The sequence below is a fragment of the Eupeodes corollae genome, chromosome 3 (assembly GCF_945859685.1).
Source record: "Eupeodes corollae chromosome 3, idEupCoro1.1, whole genome shotgun sequence".
Lineage (NCBI taxonomy): Eukaryota > Metazoa > Arthropoda > Insecta > Diptera > Syrphidae > Eupeodes > Eupeodes corollae.
This window is the reverse complement of record NC_079149.1, coordinates 42,651,750-42,673,965: the sequence shown is the minus strand read 5'-3', so window position 1 is coordinate 42,673,965 and position 22,216 is coordinate 42,651,750. Positions and strand designations below refer to the sequence as shown.

Sequence of the window (22,216 nt, the reverse complement as noted above, 5' to 3'; positions counted from 1 at the left end):
TCATTCAAATTCTTGAAAAAAAAAATTACAATCACAATATTTTTCTGAAAATTCTTAAATAACGGTAAATTTCATAAAACTTCAATGTTTCCTTTAATGTCTATTAATATTTCTGTTGGGTGTTTTAATATTTTTTTTGTTTTTAAAATTCGTTTCTGTCACTTTAAATAAATATTTTAAATAATACATTTTTTAGTGGCGGGCTTACATGTTGAAACTCAATTTGAAAAGATTTAATTATTTATAAGAAGTTTCTTAGCTCCAGTTATTTTTGTTTCTTTTTAAGTATTTATTTATTTTTTGATTTGTTATAAGCAAAACAACACAAAATAAAAAATTAAATAATTTAATCATAATTGTATCCTTAAAACTTTCCTAATGAGTCCATATCTCTTGGTAAATCTCAGTTAGTCTTCTTCAAACAAAAACCCTAATAAACAAAATTACCCTCCAAGACATCGATTTCAAATACTCCACAAACAAAACGACTTTGACTTCACAAGGACAACAAAAACAAATCTTAAACCCAAAAATTGTATTATTTTTTGGTCTCTTTCAAAACCCCATTATATAAAATAACCACAAAGCCTATACCCACATTTATTTTAAAATAACATGTCACATACTAATTATCAAATTATTCTGGATAAATAAATTCAAAATACACAAAACCAAACGCAAAAAAAATAAATAAAAACCATTTGCTAACAAACTTATCTGTCAAATTATCACAAAAACCTTCATAAATTTACAAATCCCACGTTCACGTATGTTATCACATAAACCACCCACATTTTGAGTATATTTACATACGCACAATCAATACCAAATATGGTTATTTATTTACCCACAACCATCAAATTCAACATCAATAACAACAACAACAAAAATAAAAAAGAAGACTATTTTAATTGAATTGAATTTAAATGAAACTGAATAACCCCAAATTTTATTGAGTGTTTATTTTTTTTTTTTTTTGGTTTTTGTATGTCTCCCAAATATGGAAAAAATAGCAGTAGAGATATAAATAAATACATATATAAATTCCATATTAAGTATGACACTTTAAACGGGTAATATTGCTTGCAGCAACAGCCAGCGTCAGTGTCAGCTAAAACAACTCATCACCTTTTGGCGTCAGCAACATCATAAACAAAACACACAAACAAAAATATTTAAATTTTTGTTCATGTTTTAATTTATTTGCTCCCACAGTAGGATTTTTTAATCTCAATTTTATTTTCGTAAGCGAAATGGCCCACATTAATTTAATATAAAAAAAAATCAACATCAGAATAGACTTTTGCTAGGAGACAGAGGGAAGGGTATAAAACGATGTCAAGCCTATGGCAATTTTTGTATATATATTTTGTTGTGGCGAGCGCCAGCCCTGAGGCAACAACAAATGTTTGCAACAAAAAAATGTATCTAAAATGGGTATTATATACAAATAGATACATTTACCAATAGATACGCTTTTATATCTCTTGATAGTTCCCATATTAAAAATTCATGAGATATAAAATTCAAAAAAAGCAAGAAAAAAATGCGTTGGTCTATTACGGTTTTTGCGGTTTGTCTCTTCTACTATAAATTTTATTGATCAAATGATTTGTTTTTAATCGATTCTCTTAGTTGGTTATTTATTTAAATTTGTGAGTATTTTTTTATATTTATTTCTGTTTGACAATAATAATTTTTAACGCTTAACGGATTCAAAAAAAATAATAAAAATAAAATAAAATTAAATTAAAAACAAAAAAAAACCTTGAATATATTAATTGCAAATTTATGTGGTGGAAGGTAATTTGTGTTTTTTAATTGTAACGCGTTCACTAGATGTTAAAATGCGGTGAGAAGTATTATAACTGCCGGACAGACAAGTGATTTAATTAAAAAATTATGTCGCTATTTAGTTGTTATTTTTTTATTATATTTTTTTATTTTAATTTTAATTCTGCAATTACGTGAAACAAGTTTCATTAACATGATATATAGCACTTAAGCAGCACACTTTATAATGGTTTTAGTGGTTTTTCAGACAAAATTTTGTATGGTACGAGTATTATACCAGAGGTATAGTTGAAGGTATACCAGAACCAACCAGAAAGACAACGTGACGTGGTTGTTGGTTATTTCAACGATGGTTTCCTGTTAGTGATTATTTGTTTGTCACGAAACTCTTGTTCAATGTATCTAAACACAAATAAGAAGTATATACATTGTTGCAATTGGGGTAGAGACATTTACATTATTTAATTTTCCCTTACCTAGATAAATACGAATTTCGGATATCATCGTAAATAGGAGCCATTAGCAATTTTAAGATTCAAAATAAGATTTGTGAGCAACATTAAACATAAATCATTCTTGTATTTATTTCACTTGTCTTAGTTACTCTGCTTAGCCTCAGTTAAGGCTATTTTATTTTCCTTCCTAAAAACATTCATATGTATAGAAATACATAGTTTCCCTGACTTAGGTAACAAAATTTTAATATCTTAAGCCTGAAACTTATCTAAACACCTTGATCAGTTTAACAAAAAAAAAATCTAAAATAAAAACAGCTCTAAGCTGTCAGAAAAACATAATCATAATAACTTCATCTCCCTATAAAAAGTTGGTGTGTAGCTTGTCATGTACAATATATTTATGAACACCAAGCTTTTTTAATATTTTTTTACTTATATTTGTTTCTTTTTGACTTCCAAGTTCGATTGTCTTATTTATGTTATTTTGTTTTCTTGTCTATTTTCAGGTAACTATGAGTACACTATCATATTTGGGAAAAATGGGTGATTTGAGGACGAAGGTTGTTGTAAGTTTTTTTTTAAGTCTAAGTTATTGGTCACGCTATACATCGTTTACCCTTGGAATCATGTAACATTTTTACAGTTTTTTTTTTGGATTTCGGTTATGTGAGTCATTATGAGTATGTATTTGATTTGTAGTCAATTTCTTGGTTTTGTAACCTGCAATTTTGAAGTTAAAGAGATTTTTAGGTATCATTCTAGTCATTCATTACTAGCAACATGTTGCCGAAAATGTTATATATACATATAATTGTTGATACATAAGTTATCCAATTAAGATACCGAAAGCATCACGTTGCCGAACAAGCAGAAAATATACGAATTCTTTTCGTGATCTTGTATTATTTTCAAAATTGACGATAGTTCGCAACATGTTGCAAATCAAATTTATTTTTATAATTTTCATGATAAGGTAATGATTAAAACTGGCAGGTAACATGTCAAATAGTTAAAAAATTAATTCTTCCTGAATTGTTAAATGCTTTTTGTAATAAAATATTTGAATTTCCAAAATTCTAAATAATTGCAGCTTGAGCTTTCTTCTCAACAACTCAAGCACTAGGTTTTCTTTCACAAAAATAATGCTCCGTTCCTAAAAAAAAACACATACAGCATTCAAAAATAAATGGAAACAAATATTTCCTATTTTTTTAACCGGGAAAAAAATGTTTAGCAACATGTTAATAAGATAACATGATAATAAGACTTTTTACCATATAAATATCTATTAAAACCATTTTGCTTTAACTTTTTTTTGTCAACATGTTCCTAGAAATCAAATAAGTTTTTCTTTTTTCTGCTTATGTACTTTTCTATGAAAAAAATGTCCTTTGTCTTAGATTAAACAAAAATTTGCTCAACATTTTGAAAAATCACTGCCTTTCATCACGTTTCAAGCAGATAAGTTCTTAAACTTGATACAATAAAATAATTTAAATAATCAAACTCCTACCCTCATTATAATGGTATAGTTATGTATTTTTTATAATACAAAAGTTATTCATCAAAATGTTGCTTAAACTCTTTGAACCAACAACAAATGGGCATCAATTTAATTTTCCTCTTTTAATAGTTTTTTTTTCTTATGATTAGTTTAAATTTGAATCACAAACAAAAAAATCTCTCTAAAAGTCATCTTTTTTTTATGCAACATGTTGTTATTGCCTTTTATTATACCATATACATTCGTCCCGGTCACAACATGTCATAAAAATTATTAAAAGACACAAAAAAATGGAAAAATAACTCAATCAAATAAAACAAAAATAGCAATTTCAGTTGAATTAGTTAATTGACAAACGGAGCACCAAGTTAAGCGGACACTGACTCCAAAAAGAACAAAATTAAACACACACAGATACAAAACATGTGTATCTATATACACAACAAATATCCCCATTGATGCAAAAAAGGAACAAAATAGAATCCATTATTGTGTTGTATACAAATTATCTCATATTGAATCTATACCTATACTAAATTGTATATGGTAAAATGTATCTGATGCTTTATACTGGGCTGTAGTTAAATCGCGTGCGTTAATTAAGTGAACTTTATGAACCTCACGTTTATTATAATGTTCATCACAACACTCCAATATGAACACATGTATCCATAGTGTATGTATATTATATCTATAGATGCGTGTGTGTGTTTGTAAATTTTCTGCAATTATAACGATATCCTATGTTGAATATCAATTATATTACTTTTGCCTAACCATCCGCAGTCTAAAAAAGGAGATTGAAGGGTGGGTGGTTGGAGGGTTGATGATAACAGCACATGGCGGTCTGGACATTAACTTCCAACTGTATACATATACTTGTATATATTTTTGTTTGTAAGTCGAAAGTCCGAGCCAGACATACACAGAACCCATGCCCAGGGTTTGTGTGATTCTCTCACATTAATTTATCTCTCTCATGAATATTCCAACATCGCATTAATAGTTTACTGACACTTACATAAAAGGACTTTTGCCTTTGCACAAATGTTGCTACCTCCATATCACCCCTCTGCTGGCAGGGTCCCACTCCACTCTACTCTTCTTTTTCGAGGATAGAGATATTATAGCAGTAGTTCAATTTAAATTGAGCATATTAAGAAAATTATTGTTTTATTATTATTATGACCATAACTTGGGCTCTTGTTTGTTTTTGACAGACTACCCTTAGTGACTGTGCTGCTTTGAGTTGTGTATGAGTTGAGCAACCCCCTTTTTCAGTTTGGTTGTAGCTTTTGCAGGGCGGGCGAATGAAGAATAATAAATAATCATGTGCCATGACATGTTGCACAGCAGAGACACTCACACGACACAATTGTGTCCAAAAGTTAATGGTTTGTTGTTGTGCGATATGGACGATGGCGGCGGTGTGGTCTTTTGTTCGATAGGTGTCAGTGTCCAAAAGAGCGCTTACATCAATTTTGTAGATACAAATACCCGTTATGCAATACCCCCCCCTTCCAAAAATCTATAAAAAAAACTAAACAAATTTCATGAACTTTCGGAATTTAAACAAAAAACAAACTTCCATCAGTTAAAGGTTCATTGCATGACATAAAACAACAAGGAGTTACTATTTTTTTCATAAAAAATAAGAAAACCATACAAAAATCTATAAAGGGAGTCTGATGAGGTAAGAAGGAAGGGGGTCAGGGGTTTTTGAAACTAAGTTGAGCCCCATACCATCCATAAAGAGTGTTGATGTTGACTTAAAAGTATGTCGGATGCATGCAAATGTTCCATCATTCATTGCAGTTGTTTATACTTGTTTCTATCCTTATCACTTATTCAAAGGTAGGGGGTTTCAAGCCCCCATCTTTTTTTGTGTTATTTTTTATTTATTTTCTCTTTTTGTTATGTATTTTTTTCATGACTTCGAAAGAAGTTGGTTAAGTGAAACTGAACGATAGCTCATCTATAAAATTGTCCCCATGAACATTGAAGGAACTCGGGAGGTTAGTGAAATGAGTTGAAATGGTGCTAAACAAAGTTGCTAGAAAACGATATGTTCAGGAATATATAGAAATGCAACAAAAACAACATTCCTAAATGCAAATCAATGCATTTTATATTATTTTCAAAAAACAAGACTTACACAAAAAAAAACTCTTTCCTCGAAGACCATTTAGACTTCTAAGAAAAAGAAAGAATATAAAGCACCACATTGAAATGTAAAGCTTCGAACTTTCATTGATTCACTGAGAAATTGAAAATAGGATACATTTCATTTTATTTTTGAGTGTCTTGTTTTTTGTATTTATTTATTCGTGACAAATTGGATTGATAAAAATTGTGGCGATAAGTAATTGGCTGGGGTAAGATGTTAGATATAGAGACATTGTGACACTTTGGGGGGAGATGATGAATGGTGTGTTATTTATTTTATTTAGTGTGCATTTAAAATGAGGGTACATTACGTTCAATATTCTTTTTTTTTTAAATAACAACTTAAAATTAAGAACCCATAGATATAGTTTCTTTTTATAAGATTCAACTTTCTTAAAAATTTCGTTTAAAGTCATGAGTTCTTGATTTGTATTTGCAAAATATTGGTGGTAAATTTTTAAATACATAAATTATTTTACAAGACAAAGTAGTTTTCCAATAAGAGCTTTTATTTTGAATAACTCGTTATTTTGACGACAATCACTTTTAAATCTTTAATATTTACACATTTGATAAGTAAAAACTACACCTTTAATAAGAATGTTAAGTACATACCTTTATCATTACAGCTAACAAAAATGACTATCCATAGATTTGTCTTAAAAGGTAGTCATTTTTCAGAATATCAAATTGAAACTTCTTATTGGAAAACCCTGTAGAAGCATACAGAAGCCATTCACTATACTAAAACTGCTTTTTCATGAAATTAGTCTTAAATTACCAAAAAGACCTTCCATAGATTTAAGCAACTAATTATAACTATTTAAAATTAATGCATTTAATTACAATAACCTTACAAATAAAACAATTACAAGTTTTTCAAGTCTTTCAAGAACTTCAAATCTATAACACACATAAAAGAAAAGAGCTTAATGTTTGTATAGTTATTTAACCTTCATTGCATAACTACTCGGCTCCCACGTTTTATTTTTCAAAGAACATCAAGAACCATTTTATTCATATGCTATGCAGGTGGCATAAATCAATTATGTTTTTTTTTTATTCTCTCTGATGAAACAATCCAAATCTAATTTAAAAATGTATGGTTAGGTAATTGATGTTCTGAAAAAAAAGTGACTTTTAAAGTAAATTTCCATTAAACAGAAATAAAAAAAAATCCAACCATACCTTTTGAACTTAGTAATTATTCATCTTTTTAACACTTCCATGACTTTTCTAACATTTTTAATCATACGAATAAAATTTCAATCTAAATAACGAAAATAATACAACCAACTGAAATAAATAGAGAGTGATAGAGCGAGATACATAGATGTGGTATTAATCATTTTTAATTTAAAATTAATTGCCCTCAAAACACTGATGTCAATTTATATCTTTTTAGCTATAGATATGTTGTATTTCTATAGTAAGATGGAAAAAAACGAACTTAAATAACAAATCGCTTTACTTCCAATTCCAACATCAAGTTTATACCAATCTCCATCAAAAACCCAAAGCCAAAGCCAAAGCGAAGCCCCCAAGTTTAAGTTCTCTTTGCTTCATCACAAAAGTCGAGTTCTATTAAGAGTTGTGTGTAGTAAGTTAAGTTTTGTACGTATAAAGTTTGGTTGGTTATAAGACAATTCGTTATTAACTGCACCTCTAGCCTTCAAGCAATGAAACAAACTTAACTTAACTGACGCGACCACAAAAGAACAAAATTATATTAAAAAAAAAAACACAGATATATTTAAACAGCTCGCAGATACAAAATAAACGAACGAAAATAGTAGTTAAAGTACGCGATTCCTTCCTTCTGTGTTTTAGTTTTTCTGTTTTTTTTTCTTCTGCATGCATCTTGGCCTTGGGCTTAACGACTTTAGAATTACACTTCACTTCACTCTTTATTTTTTTTGTATATAGGTAACGTTCTTCATTATATTGGAGTTGATTCGTTCGTTATGTGTATCTTAAGTTTTTTCCTCGTAGTTCTCTTCATTTATAGATCTTATAACTATTTCACTAAAATAAAACACAGCCAAAACGTGTCTTGGTAATTTCTGAGTTTTCAGCACAAAATTAAAAAACATCAAAAAGAAGAAAAATATCTAAATTTATTTATTTTAAAACTCATTCACATGCAAACGAAGACTCGAGAGATCTCAGAAGATAGATCTTAACAATTTTAAAAGTGGTTCAAAGATACAAAGATACTTTTGCAACCCACATGGCACTGCAATCTACGTCTTTGTATAGATACCTTCATAATCATAGATACAAAGTTTGCACTAAAAGTATCTTAACTCTTAGATTCAGAGTCTTGTGTGTGCCAGATGCATTTCATATTATTGTTGATTTAAAATTAATTCAGATGCATCTATAATTGGTTTCGGGATTTTATAGTTTTATTTTTGCCAAAGATAAAATAATTTTTAAAATGTACTCTTTGCTTAAGGCATAAAGTTTAACAAAAATACAACAACTACAAAAAAAACAACATATTTTTAATGAAAATTTAAAGCAAAGTGTTCTTCTGTGATGGAAAAATGGAAATTGATTTTAAAATCAGCTCTTTATAGGTATCTACGTTGTATATAGATATGTAGGTTTTTGGCTGCTGTGAAACACCTGAAAGTTATGGTTTTAGTGTAACTCAGCCAGCAGTCAGCCAGCAAGTCAGCACTCAGGGATGTCAGTGGAGCGGAATTGATTATTATCATTTTGGTTTTAAGTCGTAACACCTGGATGGGTGCAATATTTGATTTTTGTGTGGGAGCATCCAGCGAATTGAATGAAGTAGATTTACCTACCTTACCGACTATAACCAGCACCATTTCATTTGAATTTCACAATTTTATAGCCTTTGGTTAGTGGTTTTTAATTTATGTTGATGAGCAGATTTTAATGAATTTGTTTTTCATTAAAATAATTGGTATCAATATTTGTTTCTTTATTTATGAAAGATACTAACTTTCTACTAATGACAAGTGTACCCCTAGATATTTTAAAGCAGAACTTAAGTCAATATAGTAGGAGAAACAAAAGCAAAACAAAAATTTAGAAACCAAGCTCATTTGTTTTGTGGTTTCAAGTTGGTAACTCTGGTGTTTGACACCTGTCAAAATTAACCGTAATTTGAAGTGTTGAATGTTTGTTGTTTACGTAAATTGATCGCTTAGTAATTCAAAAATGCTCAAGACATTTCTACGAAAGTGGTGATATTGGTTTTACTGTGAAGAAACTCGAATGGAGTAGAAGCGTTACTGATATTGTATAAAGCAACAAGTTTCTGCTGCAAGTTCAAGTGTTGCTAATGGTTTTGTTAAAAAAATGTGTACACCTCCTTTCTGGAAGGGTGCGATTGAAGAGCGAGTCTTTTATAATATGTAGTTTGAACAAGGGGGGAAAACCCCACATAATGGTCGTGGTTTATCACCTGATCGTTAGTCTTTAATTTCCGAACTCAAGACGCACTAAAAACTACACATTTCATGGAATTTTTTCAATTTTTCTTTAAATGAAATTCTTTGTTTTGTCATTTTTAAAGCCTTAATGCAAAATGTAATTAAACATTTACAAAATCCTTATTAGATGAAAGGAAATAAAATTTCACAATTTATTTATTTCTCAACTTGAAACATTTCCCTAAAGGTTCACATAGGTACAAACGAGTATATCAAAATTCTCAGGCATACGATTTTTGTCTGTCTTGTATTATAAAAAATGCTGTTTCTATCCGTTCATTTCATTATATTTCAAAATTGAATTTTGAATTTTTCATGACTATGCACTCAGTGGATGTGCACAAAAATCGTTTTGCCCTACTTCAATTAATTATTTAAGTATTTACAGCACCCACTCACTTCCTCATCCTTCTTTTCTCGCCCTTCCGCAAGGACCTTCTCACACCATATTCCTCCTGCAGATTCCACCATTCGGAAAAAAATACAAAAACAAAAATACACGTCTATCATAAATTCGTTTCATTTTGTGAAAGTCGAGAAAGAAAATAAGGATAAGGACATTCTATTTATTCGCCTGAGTGCTTACATAAAAAAAAAATAAGAAAGAAGACACAAACGAAAAAATGTGCAGACATTCCTGCCACTGAATGCCGCTACCCCCACCTCTGCCGCGTCACATTTGCTGGTTCTCGAGTTATACCTCAATTTAATTTCTTCCTTGTTTTATGTGCTTTATTTTTGGTTTTATTCCTTAAGCCCTCTTGTTTGGTGGTTTGGGCTTCTCGAAAATATCCTAATGTTGTTTGTTAGACTGAAACTGAGTATTTTCCAAGGCAAGAATGGCCGTGGCGACAGACCGATTCCTCACCCCCACCACCAACAATATTATAAAAGCAACAAAATCAAATCGAGGTTGATGTTCTCCGTTCCTTAATTCGACGCAACTTAGGGATAAGGTTATGTCGTTTGCAACTGCAAACAGGACGACGAACGGCACAACGAGTTATAAAAGGGCGACCAAAGTAATGTCGTCTCACTATGGGTATGTTTCGAGGGCGACTTTTAAAAGGGTCATTAAAAAGAAATAATAAAAAAAAGAAGAAGTCAACCCCCTCCCTCACTCCCTGAAATGGCAAAATCGTGTACGAATTTTTGGCAAATACTTACTTAGTTATAATATGGTTTAAAATTTTATGTGTGTGTGTGGTGTTAAGAAGACGGCTGGAAGTGGTCTTGGTTGAAGTGTTTCGTAAGAATTTCACAGGCCACTGAACTTTAAATTCAGTTTACTGAGACAGCAGCTATTTTAACTAATGGATTCCCCTTATAACGACAATAAATGATGGAGTTAAGTTTTCATTCTTTTCCTTCAATATATAAAAATATTGCAATTATTAAGAGAGTATTGAGTTCTAGAATCATGACTTGTTTTACCTACCAAAATATACCAAAACTTATTTGAAAGTATCCATCAATGATAAAGTTATGGGGTGAATTAATGTCATTTACCTTTAAAGTACTAACTCAAGGCTTTCAACTTATTTTCATTAATTTAATTTAATCAATTTAGCCTAAAGTTATGATATATTTGTTTGTTGATAATTCCTGAAAATTGACACACAAAATTTCCATCAAACTATCAAATTATCTTTAAACAAAAAACACCAAAGTATGTACATTTATTCCCAGTTTTACCGCTTCAAAACAAGCTCCTCACGAGAACTGCATAAAAAAGAAATAATATTCAAAGCAGGTGTCATTAACGACAAGTTTAATTACCTCCAAAAAGCAAAACACACACACACAAAAGTAATAATAGAAAAGCTGGAAATTCCTTGCTTATCAACTTTTGAATGGAATGTGTTTAGCGTCACTTCCTATTCAACTGCTGTTGTTGTTTTAACACTACAAATTGACGTTTGTTTATATTTATTGTTACTCAACTATTGACCTTGACTTAGAAAATAATTAAAACTACAAAACACAACTCAACACCTGAGCTAAATATGAGCTCATTTTGAAAATAAACGTTTTTATTTATTTTTATTTTTTAATTTATTTTCAGACAAAAAAACACAGCCCCAATCACATCAAACGTCCAATGAACTCGTTCATGGTTTACAGCCAGATTATGCGTCGGGAGATTTGCGAAAAGACCCCAGAGCTGCATAATGCAGAGATCTCCAAGAAACTCGGTCGTGAATGGAAGAAACTATCCACCGAAGAGAGGAAACCATATATTGATGAAGCGGAACTATTGCGTCAGTTACACATCAAAGAATATCCCGATTATAAATACCGTCCACAAAAGAAACAAGGCAAATCCTCGAAAACAGCAACACCGGCAAACGGGGAAACAAACTCGTCCATTAACTCAACAAGCAACTCATCGTCGTCCAATGGTCAGCAACAATTCAACAATAATAATCAACAACAAACCTCACCGTCTGTGTCATCCTCAATGTCGTCGGCATCGCCATCGCCATCGACACCGAGCAAGACCGGATCAGCGAACACATCAGCATCGTCCACTGCCAGCGGTCGCAAGACCAAACACACTGCCACCAAGCGGACACGAACCACAACTACTAGCAGTAGTGGCAGCACTACCAGCAAAAGGCAGAAAAACGACTCCAACAACAATACAAACCATCATCATCACCATCACAGCAGCAGCAACAATCATCAGCAATATGTTCTCAATCACAGCGAAAGCAGCACCGAAATGGACATCACTGCTCTGACAATCAAACACGAGATCGATCAGAGACCCCTTGAGTCACTGACCCCAAATTCGCCCGAAGGTGCCAAACTAACGCCGAATCTGTTTCTCGATGACTTCTTCCCCGGGTACTATGACAACGATCCGCAAAACGACACAATACTGATGATCAACGATCTTATACCACAGAATACGGTCTTTGTTGGGCCAGATCCGGTGGTGCAGGGATGCAATGACAACGACGACAAGGGTACCATCTTCAATGACGCTAACCTTCATCCTGCCAGTATTCAAACCAAATTGCCCACATTCAGTTTGTACAATAATTTGCATCAACAATCTGCCCAGCAACTAAACAATCAACATCAACAACAATCCAACAATCATCACCTGCAACAGAACACCAATCACCAGCTCCAATCGCAACAACAACAGCAACAACAACAACAGCAACAACAGCTCCACCAGACGACGACCCCAAGCAACCACAATCATCACCAACAATCCCTTCAACAATCACAGCAACAACAACAGCAAAACCATCAGCAGCAATCCAACAACAACAACGATACAACGATAATCATCCAAGATGGCGGCACACCAACTGTCACCATGAACGTCAATGTTGCCAAATTCGACGACTACTATACGACAAATCCAAGTGCCAGTGTGACAGATGACAGCGATTGCAGCATAGTTACCAGTGACGCGTTCTCACCCGGTGCTGTCTACTGCAGCCCGAGCAGTGCTGGCGATCGCAGCTCAAACGGCAGCAGCGCCAACGAAACCAACAACCTCCTAGGAAACGAGTATCTCAACATTTACGGCATGCCCATCATAGACGGTACGTTGTTCAATTGTCTAGACGACTTTCCGACACAACTGAATTCTCACCTCGAATTCAATTGTGACCAAAAGTATAGCATTTGAAAATTGATTTTATGTTTAAGTTAAAAAAAAACATAAATAATTATAATATAAACTTTAAATTTTAATTTTAAATTATAATTTTTATAAAAATTTAAAAAAACAAGAAAATATATCAGGAATAATACAAAAAAAATAAATATTTTGTTTTGGTGCAGTGCACGAATTAATAATATTAAATTTTATATAAAAAAAAAACAAAAATATTAATGTTACCACACCTCCAACACACACACAAAACACACACACACAAACACATTTACATTATTCATAAATTTAAATAAAACAATGTTATATAATATAGGTACATATATAAATATATAAAAAAAATAAAATACCTAGTTTGTTAAGATTTCTATTCGAAAAGGAAATTGAATGAGGGACCTTTTATTATTATTTTTTGAAATTTTGGATCAAACACAAAACGAAGGTAGATGTTTTTTTTTAAGAAAAGAGAAATACATAGAAAAAAAGGGGTTTCCGCTGATCTGATAGGTTTTGAGGGAAAGGTCCAAATAAACAAAAGAAAACAATTTAAAAAAATATTGTGTAAATAGAGAAAACATTCAAACGGTTAGCCCGATTTGTTTTCAACTGTTTTTTTTTTAGTTCTTTTTATACATACAACAAAAAAAACAAATTCTTTTTATATTTAAACAAACAAATAAATAAAAATACACATTTATCTATACATAAAAAGAAAATATTAAAATAAAATAACTGTTGAAACAATTTATAGTCTTAGCGTTTAAGTAGATGGTAATTTTTTGTTTTAGTTTTTCTCACATCATTAAATCCATTAAATTTTATGCCTTTTTAGTTATTTTTTGTTTTTCAAAAATTCTTGAAAGTTACAGTAACAGAAAATTAACAAAATTTGTTTTCAAAAGAAATTATTTAGTTTTCGAAAGTAATGCTGTTGACAGTTGAACACTTTTACAAACGTTAAACAAAAATATCCGATGAAAGTTTTCACATGAAATAAAAATTTATTTAAGAAATATGTGTTTTTTTCTTTAAAAAACAAAAACAGAATAATTTATTTTAAGAATTTTTCTTTTTTAAATAATATAAAATCTTTGTGTATACGCATCTTGTTTTTTTTTTAATTCTTTTGTGGTTAAAGAACAAGAAGATATAAGATTTGACCCAAATTCTCTTTTGGGCCAATTTGAACTGTGATCGAAAGCAATATTATTAATTTGGACTTTCATTTCCAAATAAAAAAAAATTATTAAAATTAAAAATGAAATTAATAATAAGCTTTTAATTTGTGTTTGTTTGAAAAAAGACATGTCTTGATCGTATTCAAAATAATTAATTTCTTTTTTAATTTGTATTTTAATGTAGCTTCGAGTTTATTTAATTTTCTTCTTCAAAAAGCTTTAATATTTTTCAAAACTGTTACAACATTTTATATTTTATTTATTTCTTTTTTTGATCAGATTCTTAATTTGTTTTAAACTTTCATTTCTTCCGTCAATATTAATTTTTTCTTTGAACAATCGAATATATAAACTTTTATAAAAGGTTTCAAAATTTTGATCGATCCGTAAATTATTTTAAAAATGTCTTTTTCAACATGAGTTTTTTATTATCTTCTATTTTTATATGTTTATTTTATTTTCAGGATATTACGTTTTATATGATTAAAAAAAATTAAAGGAAATACAAACACATGAAACAAAAGAAAACAAATATTTTGCCAAACAGCATTACTTATTTAAGTGATACAATTTTTTTTACGAAAAGTAATATTTTTAGAAAAAAATGAAAAAAAACTCAATTGAAAGCAAAAATTGGTACGAACTGTGCGGAATATAAAAAAGGAAAAAGAAGTTAAAAGATTGTCGTTACTCAAATGGTATTTTCATGTTAAACTCACCAAAATATATAAACAAACAAATATTTTATTCACCCTAATTATTAATTTTCTTAGATAATTAAACATAAATATATAACACTTAGACAAAAGAACCATTTCGCCTCCTGACAGTGAATTTTTTTTAATTAAAAATCACAAAATCAGTCTAAGACACACACCAACAATAGAATCAAGTGCATATTACAACAAAAAATATAAAACAACCTCCTTAGTCGTGTTAACGATTTTTCTCTAACTGCTGCGGTCCTGAGTTCAGAGTTGATTTCAAATTTTTGTTTGAACTTAAAATTCCAACTTGTTCTCGGGTACCTGATCTCTCCGGGTAAAATTCGAAAATCGATACAGAGGTTGAACCAACTATCCAGAAAATGCTGCCAGGTGTCTGAGATGTCTAAAAGTAAAACAAAACAAATAGGTTTATAAAATAGGAAGAAAAAAAGTCATTGTGTCTTTATTATAATTAAGAATTTCCAGCCTTAAAATATAAATTTAAACAAAATATCCTTCAGCCCGCATATCTTCCCATTCTTAAAGTTTTCGGTTTTAATTTAGAATATAAAAATCCCTACAAAAATTTAAACATCAAAATTCACACCACTTAAACACACAACAACAAAAAACATTGTATAGTTTGTGAAATATTTTATTTTATATTTAATTTAAAATCCACAACAATACCATAAAAATACACATAATATATCAAAGCTTATATCACCTGTTTATCAATTAGTTTTATTATTTAAATCTATATTTTGTTGTCATATAATATCAATATGCCTGTGTTCGATTTAAATTTTAAGATTATTTTTTAAACATAAAACAACAGTTGAATTTCATACAGAACATTAAATAAAAACTAAAAATGGTGGTTTGAAAAAAAGAAAAATTAATATTTTCAAAGTTAAAAAAAAGAAGGATAGAAAAAAATATATTTACAAGGCTGTGTAATTTTTCTTCTTCTCTTAAAATATTGGCATATAAAATTTAAAGAATTTTAAAATAATAAATAAATTGTTAAATTAAAGATTAAAACAAAATAATTATATTTAGTATTTTTTTCATTACCATCGATTTGAAGAGAAATTCCATTGTATAAAGAAATAAAAAAAGAAAAAAAACAATTATATAAATTTATTTTGTTAATTTTGTATCAGTTAAATTTTTTTTAATATTATTAATTATTTTTATTATTTTTATTTTAGTTAATTCTTATTTAGATAAAGAAATGAATTATGAATTACGTTTTTTTTTAATTTTAAATTAAATAAAAAAAATGTTTTTGTTTTTAATTTAAACAAAAAAATAAATATTTTTTTTAGTATTTAAGAAATTTGTTTGTGTACTATAAATAGACATTGTGTAAATATTATTTTTTTTATATATTAAGATATTGAAATTAAAAAAAAACACACATACAAAAATTACATACGGAACAAATACATAAAAAAGTTCTCAATACGAAAAAACATATAAAACAAAATTCTTTTTATTTTATTGTTATTGTTTCTCTGGGATTTTCTGATGTTTTCTGTTGTCCTTAAATTGATGTTGCTGATTTTTGTTGATTTTAGATTCCTCTTTGGTTGTTTTGGTTTCTTACATTGATTTTGGATGGAGAGACATTTTTGTTTCTGGAAGTTATAATTATTGATATTAATGGTTTGTATAATTTATTTTAATTTTGATTTAATTTTCTAAGCATGGACTTAAAAATATCCGTCTTAGTTTGTTATTTTATCCTTTTAATTACCTACACAGAAGCTTGACACAGATAACTGTAAGAAAAGTTACTTGGCAGAAGTTGGTAGTCCAAATTGTAGGAAAGGCCTTTCGACTTACAAGAACCTGAAATGCCAAAATAAAAAGAACATACAAATTCCAATTCTTTATATCTGATTATAATTTTTAATAGTTGTTTACCCTTGAGCTCAATTTCGGGCGTACTATCAAGTATAGAGATTCTTTCTTAAATCGCACATCGAGAATGTGGAATGCTTTGGCCAACTCTGTTTTTCCCTCCCATTTTGATGTTCAGAACTTTAAGACCAATGTGCACCGGTATTTCCTTTTAAATCCTTCCCTATTTTCCTTACGCTCGCACTGTTTTTAAATGTAAACATATAAAGGGTACTAATAACCCCTTGAGTTCTTAAAAAAAAATTGAAAATGTAATACACTTTTTAGTAAATTGTAGATATTTTAAAAATGTATGTTTTGTGTAGTTCGTTATTGTTTACTAATAAATATTAATACTGCACTAAGTGATGATGAGCAAGCTGATCACATTTATTGTGTTGGCAATGCTGAAGCTATAAGATTAAGCTTCTATAAGCTTTCTTACGCAAAGATCTGATAGTGTTTCAATAGCGTTGGGAATAATTTAAAAAAACATATGTGTGTAGTTACCTTAATTTAGCACTGATTAATAATCCAATAGCTGTCTAAAATACAAAAACATACTGCAATAATCCATGTTCTCTAAGTCTTACTTATCTAACTGATAGAATTGTCATATTTCCATATCAGTCACCAAACTTCCAGCTGATAATCATGTTTTTAAACAATTTTTGCAAATTAAGTTTGTAATATATTCTGCCACCTCGCAGTCTGATATTTCACAAATGCCAACAACCATTATAAATATTTACAGAAGAAAAAAAATGAATACGTGGTGTAATTCAGTGACATAACAAATCAACTTCATACGCGATTGACTGAAAAATGATTGACAGTTTATAATTTGGTTCGAGTGTATTATTTATATTCTGCAGTTGAATTCCATTTTTGTTCTTTCAAAAATTTCAATAATTAATTACACTAATTTTCCTTGGAATTCGGTATTTGCATTAGTTTCAATCAGTTTCGTAGATAGTGTGAGTGTATGTCATTTTTGCAAGGAAATAGAATTCGAATATTGCTCATTCAACCCACTTGAACTTGAATACTTCCAGAAGCAATATAAGTCAAGTGTTTATAGACTTCAAATTTAAAAGAGATTAAGTTTTGTTTTATCTTTAAATAAACAAAATCCATAATAATAATATGTTATTAACAACCTGAGAATATTAATCAAATGTTTATCAACAAGAACCAGCCCTAAAAACATAAATTCAATCACAAAACTATTTATAAAAATAAAAACTTCCTATCAATTTGATTGTTTTAAACTCATAAAGACACAAAAAAAATATGACTTTTGAGAACTATCGGAGATAACACCTAATAATTATATTGACATTAAAGTACGTCAATAAAACTATTGAAATTACCATTAGTGCTATGATGGAACGAAAATATAATTAAGTGATATAGTTACATCGAAATGTACTCGTACTTGTACGAGTAGGTACATTAATTGTGTACATGAATGTTTAGTTTATGCATATATAATATACAAAGTGAACTGATTGTTTTACCTCGTATGTATAGATAAACTTCTGACATCAGAGATTTTGATTGTTATCAAAAATGATATTTCAATTATTATTGACACACAAACACACGATATTATTTGTAATCGATTTATAAATAAATCATTGATAAATACAAACAAATCAATCAGATAACAATTAATTAATTGCTTAAGGATCATATCGTACTATAGTCGCTACTTATTGAAGCTTGAATTATATCATACCTACAGCAACAACAACAAGAACAACAAATATATGAAGAAATCAAACAAACAAAAAATTAGTGATACTCAAAAAAAATTGACTGCGGTTTTGGTGAGTAAGAAACATTTGTTCTTAATATAAAATTTATTTATTAAAGGGAAAGGTTAATAGAAATCACGTGTCAATACTTTGTGAACTAGGATATAAAATTATTCAGTAGTTACTTTTTTTCTAATTTTAGTTTGGAATTGATTTCACTATTAAGGTTTTATTTTAAGAACTTAAGCACAGAACCTAGCTTGCTAAATATCTCATACTCTAGACTTTAATGATATTTCACAAGATGGGAAAACCTAAATAATTTTACATAAAATTTCTCGTATAACTTTTGATCGATTAAATTAATGAGTTCAGTAAGTGTCTTTCTTATAATTTTTTTCAATAGAAACTAGGCAAACTCATTAATTTATAGAATTGCAAACTTTGTCATAGCTCATATTTGAAAAAAAAAAAAAAATGATTCTCAAGCGAGATATAGGTAATTGAAGAAAGTGCTAGCAAACATTATTCGCGATCCATGTCCGATGGAATATTTGTTACAAAAGAAGTTCTAAAGTCTACGAAGACTTTAACTTACCTTATCTCTGTCATTTTTTTACATCCAAAAACAAGGCATTACAATTGTTAATATTTATAAAGAAAATGGTAAAAATTCGAGCCTAGTTTTCTAGACATTTGTCTACGGTCTGCTTTAGTGTCATTCAAGTAATCAAAAGAAATCAGGAATTAATGATTATGATTTTCAGTAAATAGTTGATTTAAAGTCTAGTCCCCTTTTGCACCAAAAAATTTAGTTAAGAAATTATTTACTTTAAGTTAAGAACAGACTAACAAAATAAAAAGGATGTGATTTGAGGGAAGTTTTAAAATTCTTTAAAATGGAGTAACAATAAATCGAAAATGGTTAAAAAATGATACTTCACAATTTCTTAATTCTGTTGTCCATTACTTAATGAATAAATTAAGTTTTGAGCAACTCTTTTAAATGAGGTTCGATCCGCACGAAGCAATCAGGGGCGGATATGTCCAGAGGCCTTGAGGCAATAAAAGACTGGAGGCCGCCTCGCCCCAAATTATTTTCAAAATAAAGTAAACAATTTTTTTTTCACTCGAGTTTTTCAATAAATAATTAAGTATTGAACAAACACATCTGAATATAAACGAAAAAAAAAATATCTGAAATTAAAAAAAAACATTTTTTTCGCCAAAAAATCGTTGTTGATTTCTTTGCAATCTAGCTCTCGGAGTAAATCGCTTTCAATGATCAGGAGAGAAAGCTTCGATAGGCGGTTTTGTCCCATCGTGGTTCGAAGGCTACTTTTTATAATTTTCATTTTTGAAAATAAGCGCTCTCCCGTGCAATTTGTTACCATCAAAACCAAATACATACTCAATGCAATTTCGAAGTTTGGGAATATAGCTCTGAAATTTTGATTTTTGAGAATCTGGTAGTAAAATAGTTCCAGCGATTAATCTGTTCCATAGTCCTTTTCTTTCTTCTCGATGTGATTCAGGAATCCAAATCCCGGACGTACAGCTGCATAGGTATGCAATCTTTCAGTAAGAGAAACGGATAGCTTGTCAATCACTGGGATGATGGCGGATACTTTGTATTTTTCCTTGAGTGACAGATTTGCGTCTTGTGCTTTTCGGTAATCGAGCGGATTCAACCTCAAATTCCTCGTTCTGGAGCGGGTTCTTGATTGTATATATCTTGGAACGATTCAAGGCTACAAACAAGATGTTGAAAGACCAGAAAATGATTTTTTAATTGGCAATGCGTGCACTAGAATCATTGAAATCGTTCGTGGAGTCCAAACGAGTTTTGATAAATACGAATAAGCAAGAAAATATCCCATACTGATGAACATATTGTTGTTTACTGGTGTTTATACTAGTTGGAATTTGAAACAAAAATGTTCCGAAATCTCTATTGTGGGTCCTCCCGTTTGTGGAAACCCCGGGGCTTCTTGAAAAATAAACGTCAACAAAAAACACACCGTATACTAAATTTATCAAATAATTTGATTTTATTTAAATTTATTTCTTATTTTTAAAAATAAGAACAATCCCCATATAAGTTTGACTTTTAAACAATTTTAAGAAGGTCGATTCATAGTTAAGAACAAACTTTTGTTCATTTGGACCCATTAAGTGGTCGGTTTTTGTCTTAAGTTAAAGATGACTAATTAAATGAATAATTTTCTACACCTTTACTATTGTGAACTAACCACATCCAAGTTTCCATTACAATGGAAGAAGGCCAAAATTATTCCCGTCCCTAAAAAGTAAACAGTTACTGCTACAGAATATCGGCCCATTTCTAATCTTCCATTTCTTTCAAAGGCGTTCGAAAAGACTATATTGAAACAGATACAAAAATATCTACAAATCAGCAACCTGTTAAGTTCCTGTCAATCTGGTTTTCGTCGAAAGCGCAGCTGCAAGTCAGCCTTACTTTTCGTGACTGATGAAATAAGAATCGCAACGGACAATGATTATATGAGCCTGCTAACGCTTTTAGACTTTTCAAAGGCCTTTGACATTGATAGCCATCCAATTCTGCGTAAAAATCTGCGGAGAAGTTTTGTTTTTTCTTTAGAATCCTGTAAGCTGGTTCGTTCTTATGTTAGCGGAACAAATGAACGTTCTTCTTCCTCTCTCAACGTCTTAGCTGGAGTTCCTCAGGGATCTATCCCCGGTCCAATCCTTTTCTCAGTATATGTAAACGAGCTTCTATATGTTGTTAAAAATTGTCTGATTTATCTTTATGCTGATGATGTACAGCTCCTTATTGGTCGACCCTTTGTAGCAAAAAATGATGCCGTAAATTTGATGAATGAGGACCTAATCCTCATTCTACAATGGTCCAAAAAGAACCATCTTTACTTAAACCCTCTCAAATCAACAGCCCTTCCGATATATCGCAAAACCTTTAATTTTTCGGTCCTAAGCCCCTTAAAACTTGAAGGCGAAGTCATTGACTATGTCAGTACTGCCAGAAAATTAGGGATAATTTTAAATCGTGCCCTTACATGGAACGACCACCTCAATAGTGCCATTGGAAAAGTCTATGGTAGTCGTTGTGCTCTTCAGTTCACTGGAAATTTCATTCCTACTTAAACTAAATTGCTACTTGCCAAAACTCTTTTACTAACTGTTATGTTATATGCATGTGAAGTTTTTTGCAACTTAGACTCTGCCACTAGCCGCAAATTAAATGTTGCATATAATAACATTACCCGCTAAGCCTATAATCTGCGACGGTATGACCACATATCGAACTTTGCACAGTGTACATATGGCTGTAGTCTTGACAGTTTACTAAACTTACGATCGGTGAGCTATCTGCACATAATAGGCTGAACTTCCCTAGTTCATCAAGGTCTTTTGTCTTTATAGAACCTCGATTTAAATATCTCATTTCTTAGCGTAAATTTTTTGTCCATGTTACACGCTTTTGGAACTCCCTGCCCACCGTGATGAGAAGTCTAAAAAACGCGATCAGGTGTAAATCTTTAGTTTTCAATTATTATTTGACAAATAGTTGGTAATATTTATTAGGTAAATCCTCATCTTTATCTTTGTTTTATTTTCTCTTTTTTACATTTTTATA

The 22,216-nt window shown here is 30.1% G+C and overlaps 1 protein-coding gene across 5 annotated transcripts in view; it reads left to right on the top strand.

The window, feature by feature from the left end:
* Positions 1-15,779, top strand: part of LOC129949600 (probable serine/threonine-protein kinase yakA) — a 156,466-nt gene extending 140,687 nt beyond the window's left edge. For 3 of the 5 annotated variants that reach the window (XM_056061156.1, XM_056061159.1, XM_056061158.1), the window contains exons 2-3: positions 2,759-2,818; positions 11,455-15,779. In XM_056061156.1, coding sequence (XP_055917131.1) covers positions 2,759-2,818; positions 11,455-13,041 — 1,647 coding nt within the window. In that variant the 3' untranslated portion in view covers positions 13,042-15,779. The remainder of the gene's footprint in view (positions 1-2,758; positions 2,819-11,454) is intronic. The other 2 variants (XM_056061157.1, XM_056061160.1) reach the window with 1 other exon arrangement.
* The last annotated feature ends 6,437 nt before the right edge of the window (positions 15,780-22,216 follow it).